This window comes from Cynocephalus volans, chromosome 5 (assembly GCF_027409185.1).
Source record: "Cynocephalus volans isolate mCynVol1 chromosome 5, mCynVol1.pri, whole genome shotgun sequence".
In the NCBI taxonomy this organism is placed as follows: Eukaryota; Metazoa; Chordata; class Mammalia; order Dermoptera; family Cynocephalidae; genus Cynocephalus; species Cynocephalus volans.
The window spans coordinates 63,241,449-63,263,859 of NC_084464.1; the positions used below are offsets into that span (position 1 = coordinate 63,241,449).

A 22,411-nucleotide genomic window follows, 5' to 3' on the forward strand; every position below is an offset into this window, starting at 1 on the left:
CCAGTATCAACATTTAGGTGAGGCATTCTTTTGTGGTAAATCTCGACAAGTTCCATTGGCATGTGCTTGGCATCCATGCCTGTTTTATTAAAACCTGAAAATCTTCCTTGCCTCTTCTAAACCTTTTTCATCTATGGGAGGCTTCCTCTGGCTGCCAGGCTGTAGAAACTTCTTCACAGTGGGGAGGTTGCTGATTCTGGTTTTCAGAGCCTGCAATCCACAAGAACATAGCATCAGAGTGAAACTCAAAGCTCAACCCATTGTTGACATAACCCATGCGATCAGAGACCCTCCTAGAAAAAGACTCACTGAGTCCGCTCCACCAGCACCAGTACAGGGGCTGGAAAACAGACTCCGGTGAGAAATGAAGGTAGGAGGAAGAAAACATAGCTCAGTAGCATTTCCCCGGAGGGTGTCTTTCAGACATTATGCACTTCACAGTCTTCCCCTTTTTCCTTACACTATTAATCCTATTGATTCATGGCTCTTGTGCAATACAGAGAACAATGAGTCTGTCGGATATTGACACAGATAAGTCTCCAAGCAAGAGAAATGAAGATGTGGAAAAATTGAGATGGAAAAGAAGACACAAAATAAAAGGGGGGTGGGGGGTGTGGACAGTGAAGGCTGGAGAGGGCTGGGGTCAGAATGTCACCAGCCCAAGGGTCCAAATATGAGATTCCAAGATGGGAGATGTGGGGCTGCCTCTCTAGGGGCATAAAGCAGATCACCTTCAGCAGAGGGAAGTTGCTGATAAGGCTGGGGTCAAGCTCTTCTACACAGTAGAGAAGTTCAACCAGGTGAATGTCAGCCCGGCTCAGCCTGTTGCCAACAAGGTAGTCTTGTCCGTGGCTCTTCAACACCTGCCAATTCGAGGAATCAGATGGTGAACACGCACAGTCAGGCTGGGCCCTGCTTCTCCCTGAGCCTCTGCAGCCTGACTCTCCCACCTCTGCTGCCTCACCAGGAGGGTGCAGAGCTCCAGACCTTTCTCCACCAGCCCTGATTCATGAGGACAGCGTGAAATGGGTTTGCTCACTTCTCAGTTGAAGACCAGGCTACCATTTGCTGTCATTCCCACATCGCTGCGGGATCCCAGCCTCACCTGCATCTTCCACAAGTTCCTGCAGCACCAAGTGTCTGTCTACCCCACACCCTACAAGGCTGCGGCCCTGAAACTTCAGGACATGGCTTTCCACTCTGCTCTCTCTCTCCAGTCCCACTTGGGCAGCGACTCCACTTCGTGACAGCAGAGTCTGTGATTCTCCTCTCGTCTGCTCTTCTCACCTCCTGGCCTCTCTCTCTGGGATCTGAAGGAAACCTGGGTGAACCTGAATCCGTCATCTCCCTTGCAACGTTGGCTCTGCCTTCTACTTACACTGTGATAAGCTGCATGCTGGATGGCCTAGGGATGATCTGCACTGATGTCTGCAACTTTCCTTGAATGCATGAAAAATGTATGTTTAATTGATTGAGAGAAGGGCAGAGAGACGGGCATCTATGATAAAGCAAACATAATAAGATGCTAGTGTTGCTATCGGGATGGTGGGTATGCATGTGTTCATTGTACATTTCTTCCAACTTTTCTTGGTGTATAAATTTCCTCAAAAGAAAATTTTGTGGTAATATGTAATATTTATTAAAATATTCCAGCAGTGTGCAAATCATCAAGAACAAGGAGAAAAAACACAAATGGCACCACCAAGTAAAATAATATGTTGGTAAATACCTTTTTTTATAGTATAGAAGTATGGATAATTGGTTATTTGGTACAAAAACAAATATTGTTCATTTCTGTTATCATGGGGCTCTTCAATTTCACAGTATAAATTTAATTACACTGTAATAACTGTAGAGCTTGTCACCCTGTGAATGTGCCCTAAACTGTCAGAACCACAAGGGCCAGCAGGCGTAACTGAGGATCTGATTGCTCTTAAACACTTCCCTCCTTGCACAGGGCCTGACACACAAGCAATAATTTAACAATTGTTGGATGAATGAAAGAATGATCTAATACTTTAGAAAGAAGCATTAGGTATTAGTTTTTCTTTCTTTTAGCCTCCGGTATATTTTAATACCATTTTTTAGGTTTAACATTTTTAGTTAGCACAATTTCAATTAGTTTTGACCTTGAAATGGTCTCTTTTTACATTGGAAACATTAACTGAGCTAGATACTAAGTAACCAATGATGGAACTTTTTTCTTTAGTTTTCATGGCTTTCCTGTAAAGTCTGAAAGTCATGTCTCCAAATTCTGTAGATTATTTTTTTCTTAACATCTCTTCATCTAATTCTTCCTCATCATCCCTCTGCTATGATCCCTATTTACATATTTCTCATCCATTCCTGAAACACTACAATATTCTCCTGATGGGCAGCTGGTCTCGTGTCTCCATACATGTGGTGCCAGAATGTTTTCTGCTGTATTGCTTTCATCACGGTCCTCTTGAATCAAAGCCCATGGTGATCTGCAGGATCTAGCCCCACCTCTAGCGTGGCTCAGAGCCTTCCTCAACCCAACGGCTTAATATGACTCTGAAATTCTGTTGAAGAAAATGCTAGATTGAGATCAAGGTAACAAAAACTTTGCTGAAAAGTTATAACTTGGGTATCAGTGGTATGATTCTTCTTCACAGTCCATTTTTATAAAATGATTTGAGAGTCAGAGTCCTGTACTGATGTTCAGGAAGTGTCCTTGGAATGAAGGTCAATGTCCCATGAATATGCGGGCGCTATTTTGATTCTCTAAACTCAGGGCCCCAAATCATTGAACAGCTTCACTTACTTTTTCAAAGGCAGGGAAATAGCGATTTGTTGTTTTGTCTTTGGTCAGAGCAATCTTTGCATCTTTTTGATCAGGAGGACAAAAGGGCAGAAGCATGATCATTTCACTCAAATCTGCCACACCTTCTGCATACATTTCAATCCTGAAAGACAGATACAAACAGTCAAAGCCTCCTGCCTTAGACTATGGTTCAAAAACCCAAGAGAATAGAGTGTCAGGTGATAGCAAAGTAATTTGCCTCCAGCAGGTGACCTTTATATGCCAGTCATTATTCTACGATTTTTACTTATACATTAACATGTACTTCTTAGACAACCTATCAGCATATAGATATATGTTTAAAAATTTCATAAAACACATGACCAAATACAGGTAGAAAGAGCATCAGTGACTCAGCCAGAGCCCAGACATGAGAGAAATTCATGGAATCCCTTCAAGTAACCACTGACACTATACACAGGGTGTGCTATCTCTGCTGTTGTTGCTTCTGTGCATAAACTTAGAGTGGTCCCCATGACCAAAGGCCTGCCTCCTGAGCAATCTCACGTGCTACTGCCCCATTCTAGCCACGTTGGTATTTCTCAAGATCCCACCTAAAATATCCCCTTACATGGTGCAATTCTTTATAATATTACAACCAGTGCACATTACAGGAGACCTTTTTTTCCTTTTGTTTTAAACTGGGTTTTCCACAATACTTTCTAAAATAACAACTTCGTTAACACACATTCACATACCATAATTTTCACCCCTTTAATATATACTATTCAGTGGTGTTTATGCATTCACAGAATTCTGCAACTAAAACCACATTCTAGTTCCAGATGTTTTTATCACCCAAAAGAAATCCTGTACCCATTGTCAGTCACTCCTCACTTCCCCCCAACCCTCACCACCCGAGCCCCAGCCAACAACTAAATCTGCTTTCTGTCTCCCTGGATTTGAATATTCTGAACATCTCATTCAAAAGAAATCCTACAATAGGTGTCCTCCTGTGTCTGGTTTCTTTGACGTAACATAACATTTTCAAGGTTCATCCATGTTGTAGCATGCACCACTACTTCATTCCTTCTCGGGGCCGTGTAATATGCCATCGTGTGACTATTGTGTATTTTGTTCCTCCATTGATCCATCAGTGGATATCTGAGTTGTTTCCACCTTTTGAATATCATTAATAATGCTGGTATTTGCATTGTACATTGTGCACAAGATTTCATGTGGATGTGTTTTTGATTTTGGGGGGGATATACTTAGTAGAGGAATTGCTGGGTCGTATGGTAACTCTACATTTAACTTTTTAAGGAAGTGCCCAATTTCCATCCAAGATTTTATTTTCAATCACGCAATCCCATCATGACAGGGAGGAGACGCCCAAGCTTTGTGGTATTGAATATATCTGGCTGCTTCAAACCTATATCAAAATGCTCGAGGTTACCCTGGCATCCTGGGCACCAGCCTCTACTAACCCTTGCCAAATTAACCAGTCCATATATTGGCTGATAACAGGTTCTTGGCCATCAGTCTTGTAATTTTGAACTTGAGAATGAGCTCCTTTGGCTCCTTCCTTTCCAAGGCCTTCTCTGCTAGACACTCAGACACTTTGTCCCTTGTCCTGAGCTGCCAGCTGGAGTCCCCAAGCCTTTAACGGCCCGAACACCTGGAGTCATGCTTCTGGCATACTCCTGACTCATGGCTCATCAGTGTTTGGAACCCTCTGTCACATGCTATATCCACGGACTGCATCCTCTTCTAATAGCACACTTGCCTGAATCCATCCCACGTTTATTCTTCCCCCTCCCCACAGGACTCTGCGATCCTGGACCTCAGTCTACACACCCAAGGCCCAGGCCACTGCTCGTCCCGATGTCCCTGGCATGGTCCTGCTCACTCCAGGGAAGACCTAAATCATCCCTGTGTTATCTGTTGATGTCAGATCAGAAAATAGACCGTACAGGGCTCTCTCCTTCATGTCTTTCCCGTTGAGGTTGTACTTGGTGGCGATGTAGTTGAGAATGGCTCTGGTCTGCACCAGCTTCATCCCGTCAATCTCAACCATGGGCACTTGCTGGAACATCAAACTCCCATCTTTGGAAATAACGACAGAAGAAAAAGAGTGAAATGTCTATGAGTCCAAACTTTCAGGATGAAAATTGTTTGCTGAAATGACCAAAGATATAAAATGAGGAAATTTTTTTCACCTGGTAATTTTTCAGCTGAAATAGCACTTTAGTTCCAGATTCCTAGTTCTTTTTTTTTTTTTTCTGTAATAGCCCCTTTTTACTTCTTATTCTGTTATTTCATTTATGTTTTTATTTCCCACCCAGATACATGGTTGGTACCTGTAATTTTTGTGTTTAGTTTTTCTCCATGAATATTTTAGGAAGGAGTTGGGAGGGGCTGAACTGAGCCACCAGCCAGATGCCATTTAAAATGGGAAGTTCCCCAAGTCTCATGGTGTTCACGGCATCAAGGCCAGTTCTAAGAGAGAAATCTCTCTAGAGCCCTCAGTGTGCTGTGCAAATAACCCCACTACAATGGGTGTGACCCCATGGCTGCTGGCCCTTGCTCTTTATCTCTTTCCTCCCACTCTCACTTGGACTCCCAACTAAGTCAACACCACCTCATATCTAAGTCCATAGGATTGCTAGGATACCACTTTGTCAAACCCATAAAAAAAAAATGGACTCAAGGTGACTGCCACAGCTATCCTTTTGTCTGTGCATGTCTTTGTGTGTCCTGGACAGGGAGGGCACTGTGGGATCCTGAGCCGATTCTAGCTCATTCGCGCTGCAGAAACATGAGGAACCAAGGAGAGGGCATTCTTGGGGCACAGGGATGGTTCCTTTTGCAAATATTCAGAAAGGTCAACCCTGTCTAAGCTCTGAGAGAGTGGCAAGACCTGTTCAAGCGGCCTCACCGCTTACATTTTAGGCACTCTGCTCCCCCTCTACCACCCCAACTACCACCCTACAGACACATAGGCATTGCCTCGTGATAAACCTCCACTTATACCTTCCCCTGGATGCCCTCATCAGAGGCATTTGGATACTTGGTCTTACCGTTTCTTAACTTTTCCAAATCTTCTGCAGTTTTTATAAATTTCTCTTCAAACTGGAGGTAGAAACAGTAAATAAGTTCATATTAGTTGATTCCATAGCATTAAAGGCTTTTAAACTTGAGGGGGCCCCTGTCTGGTACATAATATGGAGAAGTCAGATTTCTGAGTTTGTCAGCATCCACAGGGCAGTCTGGTCATGGCCATCTGTAAATTTGGATTAGATCCGTCAAGAAAAGGGCATTTATCACTGCACATAGCTTTCTTGTAGTTCACTTCAGCTCCAACTTGACCTCACCCATGTCCATGGTTTGGTCATGGTTTGGAAGGGGATGACACTGGAGTGAAGGGACTGGGCAGTTTTCTAGTTATGGTGTTGCAATATTTAAGGAAAGCCTGTGTCTCCAAGTGAGATCAGACCACAGCCTTATATGTCTCCACCGTGAGGTTTGCCACAGGCTAAATGAACTCCCACAATTTTGCCACCAAGGGTCCTCTGGTGGCAAAATTTACATCACTTCTTTCCATTATCATAGTTTATAAGGAATTATTTTGTTGAAGAAATCACCTGGAATGGCTCTCTTTGGATTGTTTGTGTGCTTATTTCTTCATGAAATTGAGAAAGGATTAGGCTAAAGTCCCATGCACTCATGAAGGAATTGGGAAAGAGTAATCTCAAGGCTTAGGTAAACACGTTGCTATGAAGCTGAAGGGAATGTACTAAAAGTTCCCTTCACAGGTCATCACCTCAGCCTGAAACTCCCCCTTTCTGCTGCCATCTGAACTGAAAGATCTCCTGACTTTGTCCATGACTCACTCCCCAGGAAAACCCTCACACAGTTGCTGGGTGCCTCTGGTGTGGTCTGAGATGTGTTTTTCTCAGTGTCACCTCTAGAGGACAGCACTCAACCGAGTCACATAGAAACCTACCAGCATTTCCTGTTCAAACACCAGAAAAATGTCATTTTAACCCTGTGAAATGCTTGGATGTTCTTCTAGATGCTCCCACCTCTCATTTTAATCTCCTACTTACTTATCTGCATCGTCACAGGTACATGGGACTGCCCGAGGGCAAGGACCATGTCTGTTTTGTTCACTGGGTATCCCCAGAACCTGGCACAAAACCTGACCTACTAGGTGCTCAACAAGATAATTGGTGAGTGAATGTTCTCACTCTTTCACATGCAGTTTATTATAATCCACTCACTGCCCATACTCATGGTTTATATTTCACATCTAATCACATTTAGTTTCATTTATATTTTGTTTTGTTATGTAAATTTATAGCATGAATTAAAAATACACAGAAAATACTATGACCTTTGTTTCAGTCACCCAGCTTTAATAATTAACAACACGAGCCTATCTTGTTTCATCTATATGCCCAGCCTCTCTCCCCACCTGGATCTAATATGAAATAAATCTGAGGTATCATTATCTCATCCTAAATACTTCAATGTGCAACTCTAAAACATAAGAACTACTTTAAAAAATAACATCACACCTAAAATCACACACAAAATCACGCTAAAAAATTATCAATAGTAACTCTTTAATATCATCTACTATTCAGTCAGTATTCAGCTTTCTAATTGCTATATAAGTGTCATCCATTATATTTTATAGTTTGTTTAAATCCAAATCTAAATAAGGTCCATACAGTGTGATTAGTTGATTTTTCTTTTTTTTCTTTTAAAAATATCTTTTAATTGTTTATGTGCTCTTTCATGGGCAGATATTTAAAATTTTCATTTGGTCAAATCAATGCATTCTTTCCTTAATAGCTGGGGATATTTTTATTTAAGACAAGATTATTCACAGGTCATCTAGTATGGAAGTCTCCTGAATTAGAAAAGTACTTTGACTATTATATTATGACCAAAGGCAGAAACAGATGAAACAAGATTGGCTTGAATTGGTAATTATTACAGATGGGTGACTGAAACAAAGAGGATCATTGTATTTTCTGTGTATTTTTATACATGCTATAAATTCACATAATAAAAAAGTAAAATATAAATGGGTACAAAACTATGCTATCTACCCCAAGTGAATCATTGTGTAGTGTATGCATGTATTGAAACAACACACTATACCCCACAAATATGTAGAAATAAATGTTAAAATATTTAAAATTTTAAAAATACATAATAACATACAACTTTATAAAAAAGTAAAATACATATGAGACTAAATGTGTTTAAAGTTAAAATATAAACCATAAATGAGTGTTGGGAAGAAGTGGATTAACAAACGTCATGTTTAAAAGTGAGTACATTCATTCAGCAATTATCTTGTTGAGCACCTAGTAGGTACCAGGTTCTGATTAGAAAAGTATAGTCAATTTTAGATCCGAGTTAAGATGACCTAATTCAGAGCCTACCTCCACTCCAGCTGCAGCCAGGAGCCACCGGATGGATTCCATTCTGCCCCGTCCATCGAAGTAGTGAAGCTTGGGCTTCCCCGCCATGATAGCAGTCTCCTGGCTTCTCTAAAGCTGAATGAATGAATGAAACCATGGAATCAAAGATGTACTGTAGGATGCATGGTTGAACAGGACCAACAATACAGAGGGAGCGAGTATCTGCATTCTCACGGCAGAGTTGGAGGAGTCCCAGGAAGGCTTTCCTTGGCCCATATTCTCACCCATCTGTGGCCACCAGAGTAAAATTGCATGGAACAAGTCTCATGTTGCCATCTGTCCTCACCTTGAGGACCTAAATAAACCAGCCTAGATCCTACACAGGTGAAGACCTCGGGAGCTTGGGAGAGGGCCTGGAAACCAGAGGACATCACTGACAGGAGAAGACAGAGGAGGCAAAGTCACTCCGCTCTAAGGCTGTTAGGCTGTATTTGTTCATAAGCGTTAACTGGGGCTTAGTCTTGCCCTGACTGGTACCAAAACCTAAATTCTCCTCACAGAAGGTGCTCATTTCTCTTTTCTATTGGAATTTTATATTTTTCCACTGCTGGGTAAATTTTATTTTACAGTCTAGAAAAACGATTGTTTCTGCATTAACTTTTAATATAAGGAAAGAAATTAACATTGGTTTGTTGTCTATGACACAATAGGCAATTTCTCATTTTTACCCTCATTTAACCATTATAAAAATTACCTGATGTAGATCTTGTTAGTATTCTAAGTTGAGGTTACTGATATTTACAGAGGTTATGCAACATGGTGAACCTTGCATTCAAACACAAAGTTTTTGAAATTCAAAATTTCAAATCAGTCTTGGCATTTCTCTATACTAATGTTTTGCAAACTTTGGGTCATGACCTATTAGCGGGTTGTGAAATCAACCAGTAGGTTCTGAGTAGCATTTTTAAGTTGCCATATAATATCAGCATGTATAATATGTGGTAAGAGTAAGTCTTTTTTGGTGAAACTTTAATTTTAGTTACATTTATGTTGTGTGTGAGTGTGCATTTGTGACTGTGTGCTCTGGGTCATTTTAAAATATAAGAAATGCATTTAGCTAGGATAAGCCAAAGAAGTTTGACAGCTGTTGCTCTATTCCAAAGTTTTTCTGCACTATTGACATTTGGGCTGGGTAATTCTTTGTTGTGGGGGGCTGTCCTGCACTGGAGGATATTTACTAGGCAGCACCCCTGGCCTCACTGGGTGCAGTAGCACAGTGCTATGTCCCCAGACCCAATCATAACAATCAAAAACCTCTCCAGACATTGCCAAATGTCCTCTGGGGGACAAAGTCACTCCCGGCTGAGAATCGCTGCTCATTCCAAGATGCTTAGAATAGCACATTTGTGGGAGCCAAAGAGAGCACCTCACACAATGACTAGGCAGGTGCAGCAATGGTGTTAGGCAAATTTAATCAGTGGTATAAGTACAAAAGCACAGGATTCATTAAAAACCAAGGCTTCAATTGTCTCTATTTAGGGTGGGACAATTTCAGTCTCAATTTTAGTCACCAGACCACTAGTCAGAAAACATTTAAACAATTTTTTGCAAGATTTTGTGGTGGTTGACTTTTTAGCACAATGTGTTTCTCTTTACACAATAGTTATGTTTCAAAAAAGATATGTGAAACTTGAGTTTTTATTTGTCAAAATAGTTTAAATGTTCCAGGGGAACTTTTATTTATTTATTTATTTGTTTCTTTGCCACCTTATTGCTGGTGCACTTGTAAATGTATTTCTCTCTTTAAGAAGTTTTATTTGAACTTCCTAACTCACACTCATTGAGCAGTTTCTGTGTAACAAGCATTGGCGATGGCTGCCAGGGAACAAGAAACGAGTCTGATTTGGTCCCTGCCCTAAAGGGGTTTAGATCTAGTCAGAAAGACAGGCTTGTAGAGAACAGGCAGAGCAGAATGTGCCCATCCATGACTCCACAATATGGGTTCCTGGGAATCCCAACCCAAGAATCATGACTCTTAGCCAAGCAGGTCAGAGCAAGGTGGGAAGGCTGCCAGCCTAGGGAAACCGAGGACCCTGCCCCTCTGCCCTGGTGGCCTCCTGACTTCCAGGATAGCATCATCCAAACCCAGTGGATTTTCTACCTACCCCTTAGTTGTCTGCCTTCTTACCCTTAGATTATGGTTGCCCATTGAGGTTGTCGAAAAATCAGTCTGTAACATATTATAAAGTGCTCATTCTCCATTACTATTTCAATATCATCTCCCATGGTCACTATTTTTTTTTTTTTTCCTGTGTATTCATTCTGTTTTGCCTTGGACAGCTCCAACACAAATGGGACTTTTCACAGGGTCTCTTTGTGATTCTGAGGCTTTCCCATTTATGACCTTTGTTTTATTCTTTTTATGTTGGCAATTATTCCAGGGCACTACTGACTCTCATGATGTTATATCCTACCTGGTGATTTCATGTGCCTTATTATATGCACTACTGATGTATCTAGCTCTGCCCTCAGACTTCCCCACTTACAGAGCTAGAAAGGATCTGAGGAGTCATCCAGCCCTTCTTCATGTTTCTGATGATTGTGTTGAACCCCAGAGAGAGCGTGATTTGCCAGCTAGCTAGTTAGTGACAAAGCCTGGATTAGAACCTAGTTCTTCTGACATTCATACTAGCTTCTTCCTGTTATACCTTATTATTGAATTTTCACAGCCTGCAAAGGTTACCATTCTCGTGCCCGCCCCCCCAAAACTAAATTGTGAGCTCCCAGGAGGTAAAGTTGTCACAGTCTTCAAGCTCATACATTACTCAAAGTTCAGTACACAATCTATAGGCTATGACTAGGCTAGATACGTCAAGAACCTCATATTTTTAAAACTAATTTCCTTTATAGGGCTTGCGGTTTTAGAATACAGTATCATAGAGTTAGTTAATAAGACAGGATTATGGTAATAAAATAATCCTGATTACAAAACCCACCATTCTGCTGTGTAAAGATAATTATCCAAGCAATAAAACTCTCCCACGTAGTAGTATCATAGTGACTGTGCAAAAAAAAGAAAAGTGCTTTGTCAGGGTTGCCCAGGGGAATGTTTAATTTGGCAAACAAAAGGAATCCACAAATCCTTTGTTGGACTAGAAACACAACAGTTCAAGAGAAGGGCATTAATGTTCTTATGTTTGCCTAAGAAGTAAATCCAGGTCCACCTGCCTTACTATCCTAAATGTTCTGTACATTTGCAATTTTAAGACTCACTTGCAAGTTTAAGACTTTAAACCCAGCTCACCCGTTGGTCCCAGCAACACTGAATGAGGAGGAAGAGGAAGATGAAGGAGACGAAGGAGGGAGGAGGAGGAGACAGAGCGTGCTATTTGGTGCCCAGTCACAAAGTAACTCATGAACAATAAACTAATGCATGTGAAATCACTGAAGGAAGTGTACATTTAGATTCTGATTGGCGGGCATTGACAATTGCTTTCCCAGTTGGAGGTTCATGAGAGGCATGCCACCACACAGATACGTTGTGTTTTTTTCATTGCTGAAGTGGGCCCCCAAATATGTGACCCTACCAAATTTAAATCCAGTATAATTGGGCGTTGACTCCAGTATGTATCACACTAATACATCCTTTTTAGTAGAAAAAACAACTTTCGTGTGATCTCCTACACACCGCCTGGCACTGGTATGGTTCTATTTCCACATTGCCCAGAATGATACCACTTATTCTTTTTCTTATGCCATCAAATTCTCTGCCCTCCTTTTCTAAATTCTTGAATATTATCTTTCTTTCAAGGCATGTCCTTTAGGAACTAATGAACAATGCCTGAAATGTCTCCTGAGCACACAAAGAAAGCACAATAAGAACAGAGTGCTCGCACAAAGTAACGTACTTAAAAATACTTCCCCAGTGAAGTACACGTGAGAACGTTTATGAAGATTTATAAGGTCAGTACTAACCTGACGAAGTCCGAGCTCCTCTCTGCTCTCCTCAGTTCCAACTCCTGTTGTGTATGCAAGTTGCTTAAATATTGACAAGCCCAGCTCTCCCAAGGGGGTGCGGCCCGAGACAACAGCCACACCCACAACTTTTAAGACTCCAGAGTTCCATGCCAGACTAGAAGGAAAATGACAAATCAACAATGTTTCATCTCAAGTAAATAAATAAATGCATACAAACAAGGGATTAAATAATAAATGCACAAATAAATGCACACAAACAAGGGATTTCAGGCCTCTTTGGCTACCCTGGAATGTCACTGGGGACCAGGCTTCTTTGAACACTGCTTGCAGAGGGTTTCATCAAAAAGGCCGCAGGGTTTATAGCAGATGAAAAAACTTTGTGGGGGGAGGAGGAGCATGTCATTGCAGGGTGGTGTCAAGAAAGGGGACTTGATAGAGAGAATAAGAAGCAATATAAATTTGTAAAAAGTACTAAATTATGATTACCATTGCCAAATTCAATAGGAGCAAAGAATCTGACAGAGCTCCAGGATCCCATCCAGGCCTGGGTGGGAAGGTCTCAGCTGTATTACCTGGGGGCATTTGCAAATCCTTTTCTTCTTGGCAGCACTTCAGCCTTTCTCTCTAGCCCAAGGCCCTTTCATGCGTTGTTCTTCTGCTTAGAACACTCTCCTTTCCCCTACTCCAGGTGTCCTGTGCTTCCTCTACCATATCTCTCTTTCGACATTATGTGTTTAATATCTGCTTTCCCCCTGTTGACTGTGAGCTGCCTGAGGGCTGCTGGATCCTCATGGCTGACCACAGTCCCAGCACAAAGAAGGAGCTTACTAAATATATATATAATTTCTCTTTTCTAAAATACATTTTCTAACATGCATAAATGTAGAAAGAACAATATAATGGGTCTTGATCTACTCATCACCTTCCTTCAATAATTATCAACAATATTTGAAAACAAAAACAATATTTGAAGCAAATCCTACACTTTATTTCATAAATAATAAATAATTTAAGGTGTATCTTTTAAGCTTTTTTGAAGTTGTTTACATTACAGAAAAATTGCAAAACTGAGGGCCGGCCTCTGGCTCACTTGGGAGAGCACAGTGCTGACAACACCAAGTCAAGGGTTAAGATGCCCTTACCAGTCATCTTTAAAAAAAAAAAAAATTGCAGAACTGGTACAGTTTCCAAATACCCTTCACCCAGTGTCTACTTATGTTAACATTTTACATAACCACAGTTCAGTGATCAAAACTAGAAATTTAACATCAATATAATACTATCAACTGAACTCCAGACTTTACTTGGGTTTCACCAGTTTTTCATCCAATACCCATTTGCTAGTCCAGGATCCCATCCAGGACCCCACACTGTGTTTAGCTGTCATGTCTCCTTAGTCACTTCCAATCTGTGACAGTTCCTCAGTCTTTGCTTGTCTTTAGTGATCTTGGCACTTTTGGAGAGTATTGGTTGGTTATTTTGTGGAATGTACCTCAATTTTGGTCTGTCTGATTTTTTTTTATGATTCGATGGAGATTACACATTTTCCACAAAATATCACAGAAGTTATACTGTTCCCTTCTCAGGGTATCACTTCCAGACATATGCGAGACATAGTATGTCTTATTAATGGTGATGTTAACCTTGATCCCTTGATTAAAGTAGTGTCTGCAGGTTTGTCATCTATGTTACTTCTTATACCTTTGGGATTAATAAATACCTTGTGGAAGATACTTTGTGACTATGCAAATATTCTCTTTCTGAATAAGCTTCCACCCACTAACTTTAGCAACCATTATGGATCTTGCCTGCAGCAAATATTACTAGCGTTTGTCTGATGGTGATTTTCTATTTGCCTCATTCCTTCTACGTTAAATAATTGGAATTCTTCTGTAACAAAGGGCTATCCCTTCTCATTTATTTGCTTATTCAATCATTTACTTATATCAGTATGGCCTTATGAATATTTTATTCTAAGGGTTATAATTGAATACTATTAATATATATTTTGTTGCTCAAATTGTTCCAGCTTTGGCCTTGGGGAGCTCCTTCAGGTTGGCTTTTGTCTTTTATGACAAGTTTCCTCATTTTGTGAGCATTTCCAGATATTTTCTGTACCAAAGATGTTCCAGGCTTACTTTATATTTCTTGTGCCCTGGCGCTGAAGTCAGCCATTTCTTCAAGGATCCTTGTCTTCTTTTATTGTGGAAGGTATGTCAAGACTAGGACCTGGGCACTGCGTGTGTTCATTGTTTCTGGGGTTTCAATACCACTAGGCCCTTCCCAGTGAGAAATATATGTATGTTCTATTACACACACACACACCCCAATATGTTTTTCTGTATCTATCTGCATAAATGTAATCAAAAACCATGAGCTCACACAGATACCTGCTATTTCAATTCAATAGGTTCATTTAGCCATCTCCTTTCCTTGTTTGTAACTTCTTTTTCTGACAAGTGAGAAACCTAGCTCTGATTATCCAAAATAGACAGTATTTACATATTTGTTCAATCCAAGTACACATAAAATAGTTTTAGAATTGATCATTCGTACCTCTGTGAGGAACAAATTTACCAATATGAGTATGGTATTTTTCTTTTTGTCTTGTAGATTTCTTTCTGTCTTAAGCCTTACACTATCCAGTCAAAATGTTGCTTTTTAAAGTTATTTAGGTCATTTCTTTTCTTCCCCACCCCCATCAGTTTGGTTCTATTATTCATCTGAAATGCTGTTAGGTTGCTAGTTTTTGTATTCCACTTTGGATTTCCCTCACATCTCGGTTGGTGAATTCGTTTTCAGACATGCGAAACTTGACATGGTTCTTATGATGTTGGAGGCGGGGGGCGGGGGTGGGCGATAGTCGGCCTCAACCCACCCTGTCCTCTTACCAGGTTCTTGACTCTGCCCCAGGAAAGAATTCAAGAGCAAAGTCACAGTAGAAAGTGAGAACAGGTTTAATATAATGAATAAGAGATACAGATTTCACATAGAGAGTGTGGCATAGCTCCAGAGACTGAGCAGGGCCCATACCAAGTTTAATACAAAAGTAAGAAATATACACTTAAAGTCAATACGGAGTGCAGGTTGGCTCAAGAGAATGAGCAGCTGCTTGCTGAGAGTAAGTTTAACACAAAAAGGAAGAAATACACACCCCACAGGCACAGTGAAGGCTGGCTCCAGGAGAGTGAGCAACAGCCCTGCCTTCTGCTGGGATTGGGCTTTTAAAGTTTCTCTATTTAATCAATATTCAATTAAGGGGATGGTTCCCAGTTATGTAACATTAGTCTTGCACATGCTCAGTCAGCCTCTTCCTGAAGCACGCCCCTTGGTCAAATTCTATCACATGTACCAAAAACATTGAACAATATTCTGTGCTCTATAGCACTTCTAGTGGAAGGTCATTCAGAGGATAAACTCCACTTTACTGAGCATGTCTGGCCATCACTGTTACATAAACCCTCTCTACTGAGCATGCCCAGCCACTGGATTTGCATAAGCCAGCCAGGTGTTGGTGCTGCAAACTGGTCTAACTGGCAGCAGTAGCTGTCCTCTAGGGGAGGGCCCAGAGGAGGGGCCTGAGGCCTGGGTGAGTGGTTTGAAACCCAAGAGGTCTGTCCTGAAACCAGAGCCCAGGGAAACTGAGCACTTCCTGTACCACTAAGAGTCAGTTATAAAAGAGTGTCCTCACAGAAGCATCTGAACCTCCTTGTCCCTACCACACCGTTCCCATTCCTTCTTCTTTCCACCCCTTTCACCGCCCCCTGCAGCTAACCAAACTCATTCACTTCTGACTCATCCCTCCCGTTATTTGCTCAAATATTTATTTTCTCACTACCCCTCCTTTCTTATTATAGATTCTCATTTGCATTTTGTTGTTTGTTGTTGGTTTTTTCACTTACTGATAGATTCTCAAAATCACCTACATCTATGTTCACAAATATCTTCCTTATTTTTTTTTTAATTACTGCAAAGTACTCCATTGTATGAATGCATCACAGTTTGTGCAACCCCTCTTCCATGTATGGGCATTTAGGTTGTTTCCAATATTTATGGAATTACAAGCAATGCTGCAATGAACAGCACTGTGCATATGTATTTCTATATTTTGGGGTGAGAACTTTAGTATGTTTCTTTAAAATGTAATACTGTTTTTCTAGACATAACTATATAACTTCACAATAACACTAAAAATTTATAATTTCTCACTTTCATGAAATATCCTGCATCCATTTTTCCTCAATTGTCTCATGAAGATTTCTTTACAGTTCTATTTGCATTGGCATTCAAGCAAAGTCTATATATAGCATTTGAGTGATATGAATAAATATATTTTGTAGAAATGGATAAATGAATACAGAGTCAGGCAGGGTGTGTGGGGATTTGTGAGGAGTTCTCAAAGCCCAGACTCCTACCCCTAGGTCCTCGAGGTTGTGCAGTGACATTATCTGATTGTGATGAAGACCTGGGGACCCAGCAGGGCCTGCCTCACACCAGGAGCTCACAGGACAGTGGAGGAGACACGGTGGCTTTTAGGTGTTGTTAGAGGTTTGCTGGGGCTCTGTGGAGGGCACCGTGGAGAGAGCAGCGCTCCCTGGGAAGCAACAAGGTGAGGACTTGACTGTGGCCAGGCGGGAAGGAGCTGGCCAGACCCCGCCATGCTCAGGGGGTTGCTTGGGCTGGAGATCAGGGAGTGAGGTGGGGTGTGAGAGCGCTTTGAGCAGACAATGGGGATGCACTAAAGAATTTAAAGAAAGGCAGTGTCTAGCTACTATAAGAGCTACTGCGAGGCTAAGGCCTAGAATCCTCACACAGCGCCAATTGTCTAGCTCTTAATCCTTTTCATGATACCAATTGTAAAGCTAGGCGACCACGCTAGTTGTCGTGGCTCTTTTACCTGCCAGTAATCCTGCACCAACTGGGCTGGTGGTTGAGCTAGGGCTGGGTCTGGAGCTCCCAGACCCCTCAAGCCCATTTACAGACTGGGTCACCAGACTCCTTCACGCAGGTCTGTGAGCTAGGTAACCAGCCACACTGTCCTTGGAAGCTGCAGGTCTTGGAAGCTGCAGGTCTGCACGTACTCCATCCACACAATGTGTTTATGGAACCACCTTGAACTGGCTCCGAGGCAAGGGGAGCCTGACCAAATTGTTCCATTTCCCAACAGGCAGTGATATTCAGATTTGTGTTCTAGAAAAGCCACTCTGGTGGTAAGTAGAGAACTGACTAGAGCAGAGTACAGCTGCAGTCAGGTAGCCCACTGAGAGGTCATTGGGTGGTGGAGGTGAGCAGTCATGAGGTTCTGACCCCATACAGTAGAAGAGAATGGGACGAGGAGAGACACATGTGAAGTGGTTAGGAAGTAAAGTTGCCACAGCTTGTGTTCCGTTCTGTGGCAGGGCAAGGAGAGATACCCCAGAATGATTCCTGTCACTGGTCTGGACTCCTGACGCACAGGTGCATCTCACTCATGGGCGAGGCAGGTTGGTGTCAATTTCCATTCCTGGGAGCCAGCCCTGGGGAAAGCACCTCACATCCTTTCCCCTGGGACAGCATCTCCATCCATTTCTCCCTGAGGCAGAGAAAGGTTTGCATCTCCGTTTGGGCACATCAGCCGCCTCAGGAGTGGCCATAAGAATTTGGTGAAATCAGCAAGTGAACTCCAGGGCAGGTTTCTAGGAAAAGCTCTTTGCCCAAGCCTTTGTCCTGGGCACCTGACCCCTGTATATCTGCCTTCTGCATGTCCAATTGGCTGTGCTTTAGGCAACTCAAACTGAGCTTGCCCAAAACCAGAATCGGGGTTCAAATCTCAGAGACTGATGATCCACATTTTTGATACATGCAGCTACCCAGGCTGGAAACCTGCCTTCAGCCCTGTGTCACCCCCTCCCCCAAACGTCCCCGTTTCCTCCTCAGTCTCTCTCCAGCCAGCTGCTTCTCTCTGAGCCAGCCCACCTCCTACTGCAGGCTGTCCTCATCTCTGGCCCAATTTCTGGAGCATCCTGCATACTGGATGCTGTGTCACTTTCTTGCTCAAAACCCTCTAGTGAGCCATTACTGCCTTCAGGGTAAAGTCCAAACTTGAAAAGAAAATGGCTGCTGACTGTAAAACTGGCCCGAAAGCGCAAATCTTACTTGTTGGGAAGGCTCATCTCGCAAAGACCAGGAGACAGAGATTGCTGCAATCAAGCAAGAGGAGTTTTATTCCAGCGTGCTGGGGTCACTCAGTCTCCTGGACAGAAGCGACCCCGAGCCTTTAACACAAGAGCTTTTTATACAGTTTTTTTAGACAGACTTTCACAACAGGATGAGTTGTGTACTGCCTACTTGTTATCTGAGGCACCTTTAGATTTATTGGTGGGCTCTAGCGAGCTGGCACCCTGATAAGGAACAGTGCACTTCCCAATCTTTTATCTTCCAGGTGGCTTTTAGATAAGGAACTGGTCAGTCAGTTCCTGGAACCGGTGGTGTTTTACTCCCTTCTGGGAATTTAATGTGTCTGGGCCTGCCTTACTTAAAATGGTGTTAGTTATGTTTTTCTCATTTTTAGTAAGCATCAAATACAGAAGCAAATTACGCATGTTAAAGTTATATTTTTCTCTACACTGACCAGTACAGGGATCAAACCCTGGACCTTGGTGTTAGCAGCATGATGCTCTAGCCAACTGAGCTAACCAGCTAGCCCATCAAACAGACTTTACAAAGCCCTGCATCATGCACCCCCCTTTACTTGTGCAGCCTCATTTCAGCTACTCTTCCACCTTCAGCCAGACACACTCACCCTCAGAGCTTCTTCCCACCTCTGTCCCCTCCTGCCTTGGCCCAAGCTGTTGCTGTTACAACTCTCTCCTTCCATCTGCCTTCCTCGCCCTTTGTCCTGGCTATCTCCTCCTCACCTTTTGGGCTCACAGAAATGTCACTGCCTGCTGGAAGCTTTCCCTAACATGTGCAAGCAGCCAAGCCTGGGGAAGGGTCTGCTCCATGTCAGTGTGGTCTTCACAAGCCCAGCCTTTGCAGCCAGGCTGCCTGGGTTCAAATCATGGCATTGGCACCTGACAGTGTGTGGCATGGGGTGAGTTACTTCCCCTCTCTCTGTTTCAGCTGCCTCATACGTAAAACACCTACTTCATAAGGCTGCTGTGAAGATTAGAAACAGACAGTGCTTAGGTCAGGGCCTGACAGTAGAAAAGCACTATCTATAAGTCTTAATCATTACATTTCTGCCCCATCATAGTGCTACCTAAATGCCTACCTTTAGTTCCATTAGATTGTAGATTCTGTATGGGAAAATATGGAAGCACGTACATTTTCATGATCAACAATGATTATCTTTGTGTTGTGGGATTAGGGGTGTGTATGTGTGTGTGCGTTTTTTTCTTTTTTACAGGTTTTATGCATTAAGCCTGTATATGCTTAAAATTTAGGAAAAAGTTTATATAATATTTTAGATAAGCCATTAATAAAAAGAATCAGAATCCTCAATTATTCATATATTATGGTTACAAATATGAGGATGTATATGTACATGGGGAAAGACAAAGGAACACAGAACAAGAAAAATAATGTGTATTGGGGTTATGAGATTGTGGGTAGATTGATTTTCTTTTAAAATGTACTGGAATTTTAGTATAATATCATTTTTTACAGTAATAAGTGAAAATCAGGAGAACAGACATGAAGCAAAATGGAACTTCCTGTATAAAACAGAGGTAGGGAAGGAGAGAGGAAAGGAAGAATGAGGAAGTAGGAAATTAACCTTCCACAATTTTCATAGCCCAGTGTTGCCCCATGTTATACAATATGGCATTGCATTGCATTACATTGCACTAAATAATGTGTTTAGTGCTTTGCAGAACGTGCATTAGCATGACCCAGCTTGGCACAGGCTTTATCTTTGCTTTGCATGAAATTGTGTTACAATTACATAACATGTACATAAAGAATATGAACCTTTGAGTTTTAGACTCAAAATCCAGCTCAACTACTCACTGACTATGCAAACTCAATAAATTGCTTAACATCTCTGCGCCTAATTCTTCATCAGTAAAATGGAAATAATAATGCCTACCTCACCAGGTTATTGTGAGGCTTAAAGGAGATAATATGTGTAAAAGAGCTAGCACAAAATTACTCAAAATAGTCACCATTATTATTATTAAGTGTGGATAGCTTTGTATGGACAGAAAGGAGCTATGCACACAAGCAGGCCCCCAACTGCAAGCATCTCAGCCTCTGGGGCTGATGGGGGTGGGGGTGGGTGGGTAATGGGGCAAGGGGGGTGTTTAAAATTCTGAGAGAGACTTTCCAGGTGAAATTTCACAAAAGGAGTATCTGGGCCAAGAAAAAGAAACATTCTGTTAACAGAAGTGCAATCCAAAACAAGTTCCAGAATAAATAAACAAACACAAGATTAGAGATCATTTGGGTTGATAAAAAAAGGACCCAGTTATAGGGAGGTTGTGCAAGGCAGCGGGAGATCAATATGCAGCTGCTAGGACTGGGGCCTTAACGGGACAGGCGGCTACCTGAAAGCACTGGCTCAAAGAGTAAATGGAGTCCCAGGTTTTCACTAGAATGTGGTCCTCAAAACTGTCCTAAAGCAGGGTTTATAAATTAGAGCATAGTTCCCCATTGGAACCATGTTATATTTGTAGCTTTTATTCCTGACCAAGGACTTATCATCAAACAATGCCTACCTATAGCTTTAAAAAAAAAAGGTGTCATAAAAGGACAGATGAAGCAACTATGAATCTTCAAAATAATTTACTGAGCTTCAACGTGTATAAAATGTAAACCTGCCAGCATCCCTGACTGCTCTCATAGACATGGTTGAACACGAGTGATATTTTGCTGGAAGTCTAAGGACTTGGTGGCTCACTGGGAGTCATGGGCTTCCCTTGTCTCTACCTCACTCCCACACCCAGTCATCCATCAAGTTTGCTGATTTTCTTCAATGTTTTTGAATCAATCTCTTCCTCTCCATCCTAATTCCTCTGTCCTACTTCTGCCCAGATCATCACTCATCTGGGTTCTTGTAAAAGCCTCCTAACCAGATTCCCTGACCACTGTTTTTCTCACTGTATGTAGCAGGTAAGATACTTTCAACTTCAAGTAACAGAAAACTCAGAAGTATATTAGCAATCAGAAAGATGACATCTCAGCAAGAAATATGGAAGCAACTGCAGAGATGATTAGCTTGGCAATGCAACACAATCAAGGATCCTGCAAGCCCATTGGCTGCTTCATCAGGGTTGTGCCCTATGCCACACAACAACCGCCACAGCCCTCACATCCAATGGCAGGAAAGGAAGTTTCTCTTGCACATTTGTTTTTGTCAGGAAATACAACTTTTGGAACTCCTCAGCTGGCTTCTCCTTTTGGGTCCTTAGACAAGGTTTCATGCTAACACATAGACTATTTAATAAGCAAGATAAGGAAGTGAAGGGATGGGAAGAAAGAATGGAGAGACTCAGAGGCCCAACCCCCACACCAGTGTGCAGAGGATGCCAGACATGGAGTCAAGGTATTGGAGTGAGCAGGACTGAAGGCATGTTGGAATCTAAAAAGGACAGTTTTTTTTATCTCTGCACTCTTTCTTCCCAACCCCTGACTTTCTACCCTGCTTGCTAAATATGAAAACAAGGCTGAGAAGATAATCAGTACTTTACAAAGCTAAGAGTTCTTTCTTTGAGATTTGTAGAGTTTTGAGAAGTGATCACGGCCAATCAACTGGAAGCTGACCTTGGCACCAGCCAAGTCAACCAGAGCTCTGTGAAGCCAAACTGTGCAAAAGACTTTGCAGAAGAGTTGATTCTACTCCAGAGCAAATCAAAATCATGCAGGGCCCTGAGATAACAGTGAAGATGAGAACAGAAGCCAGGCGAAGCCTTGGCAAGACCTTGTACCCGACTCATAGACACAGACCCCTCATAGTTCACATCCCCTTCTCTCCTGCTTTTCACCTCCCATGTTCCATTCCCTCAACCCCACCTTTAAAAATTCCTCAGTAAATCTGAGTCTCTGATGTGGGATAGCCTACCATCTCCTTCAGCTGAATGCATCTACTTTTCTAACATCAACCATTTGACTTCTGAGTCTTGTTTTCTTTCCTTCTCTGTGGAATATACTATAAAGCATATGTACTTCACAGGGCCTGGGTTTCCAAAGCCTTGCAGTTTCAAATATTGACCTTGTGGAGGACTGGAAATTTTCCTCAGGCTATAAGTCTCTG

General features: G+C 42.0%; 1 protein-coding gene across 1 annotated transcript; it reads right to left on the reverse strand.

Annotated features, from left to right (window-relative positions):
- Positions 1 to 5: 5 nt before the first annotated feature.
- On the reverse strand, positions 6 to 12,230 carry LOC134377834 (glutathione S-transferase A1). The gene is made up of 7 exons (XM_063096562.1): positions 12,178 to 12,230; positions 8,224 to 8,337; positions 5,845 to 5,896; positions 4,738 to 4,870; positions 2,786 to 2,927; positions 732 to 863; positions 6 to 210 (listed from the first exon to the last, which is right to left on the reverse strand). The coding sequence occupies exons 2-7, from the start codon at positions 8,308 to 8,310 to the stop codon at positions 88 to 90; spliced, it is 669 nt and encodes a 222-aa protein (XP_062952632.1). The 5' UTR covers positions 8,311 to 8,337; positions 12,178 to 12,230; the 3' UTR covers positions 6 to 87.
- Positions 12,231 to 22,411: the final 10,181 nt, after the last annotated feature.

Excerpts from the sequence above, each read along its gene's own strand:
- LOC134377834 (XM_063096562.1), bottom strand. The coding sequence starts at position 8,310 with ATGGCGGGGAAGCCCAAGCTTCACTACTTCGATGGACGGGGCAGAATG. Across the intron at positions 4,871-5,844 it reads TTTGGAAAAGTTAAGAAACG|ATGGGAGTTTGATGTTCCAG; the intron begins GTAAGACCAAGT and ends TTATTTCCAAAG. Across the intron at positions 211-731 it reads GCAACTTCCCTCTGCTGAAG|GCTCTGAAAACCAGAATCAG; the intron begins GTGATCTGCTTT and ends TGTGGATTGCAG.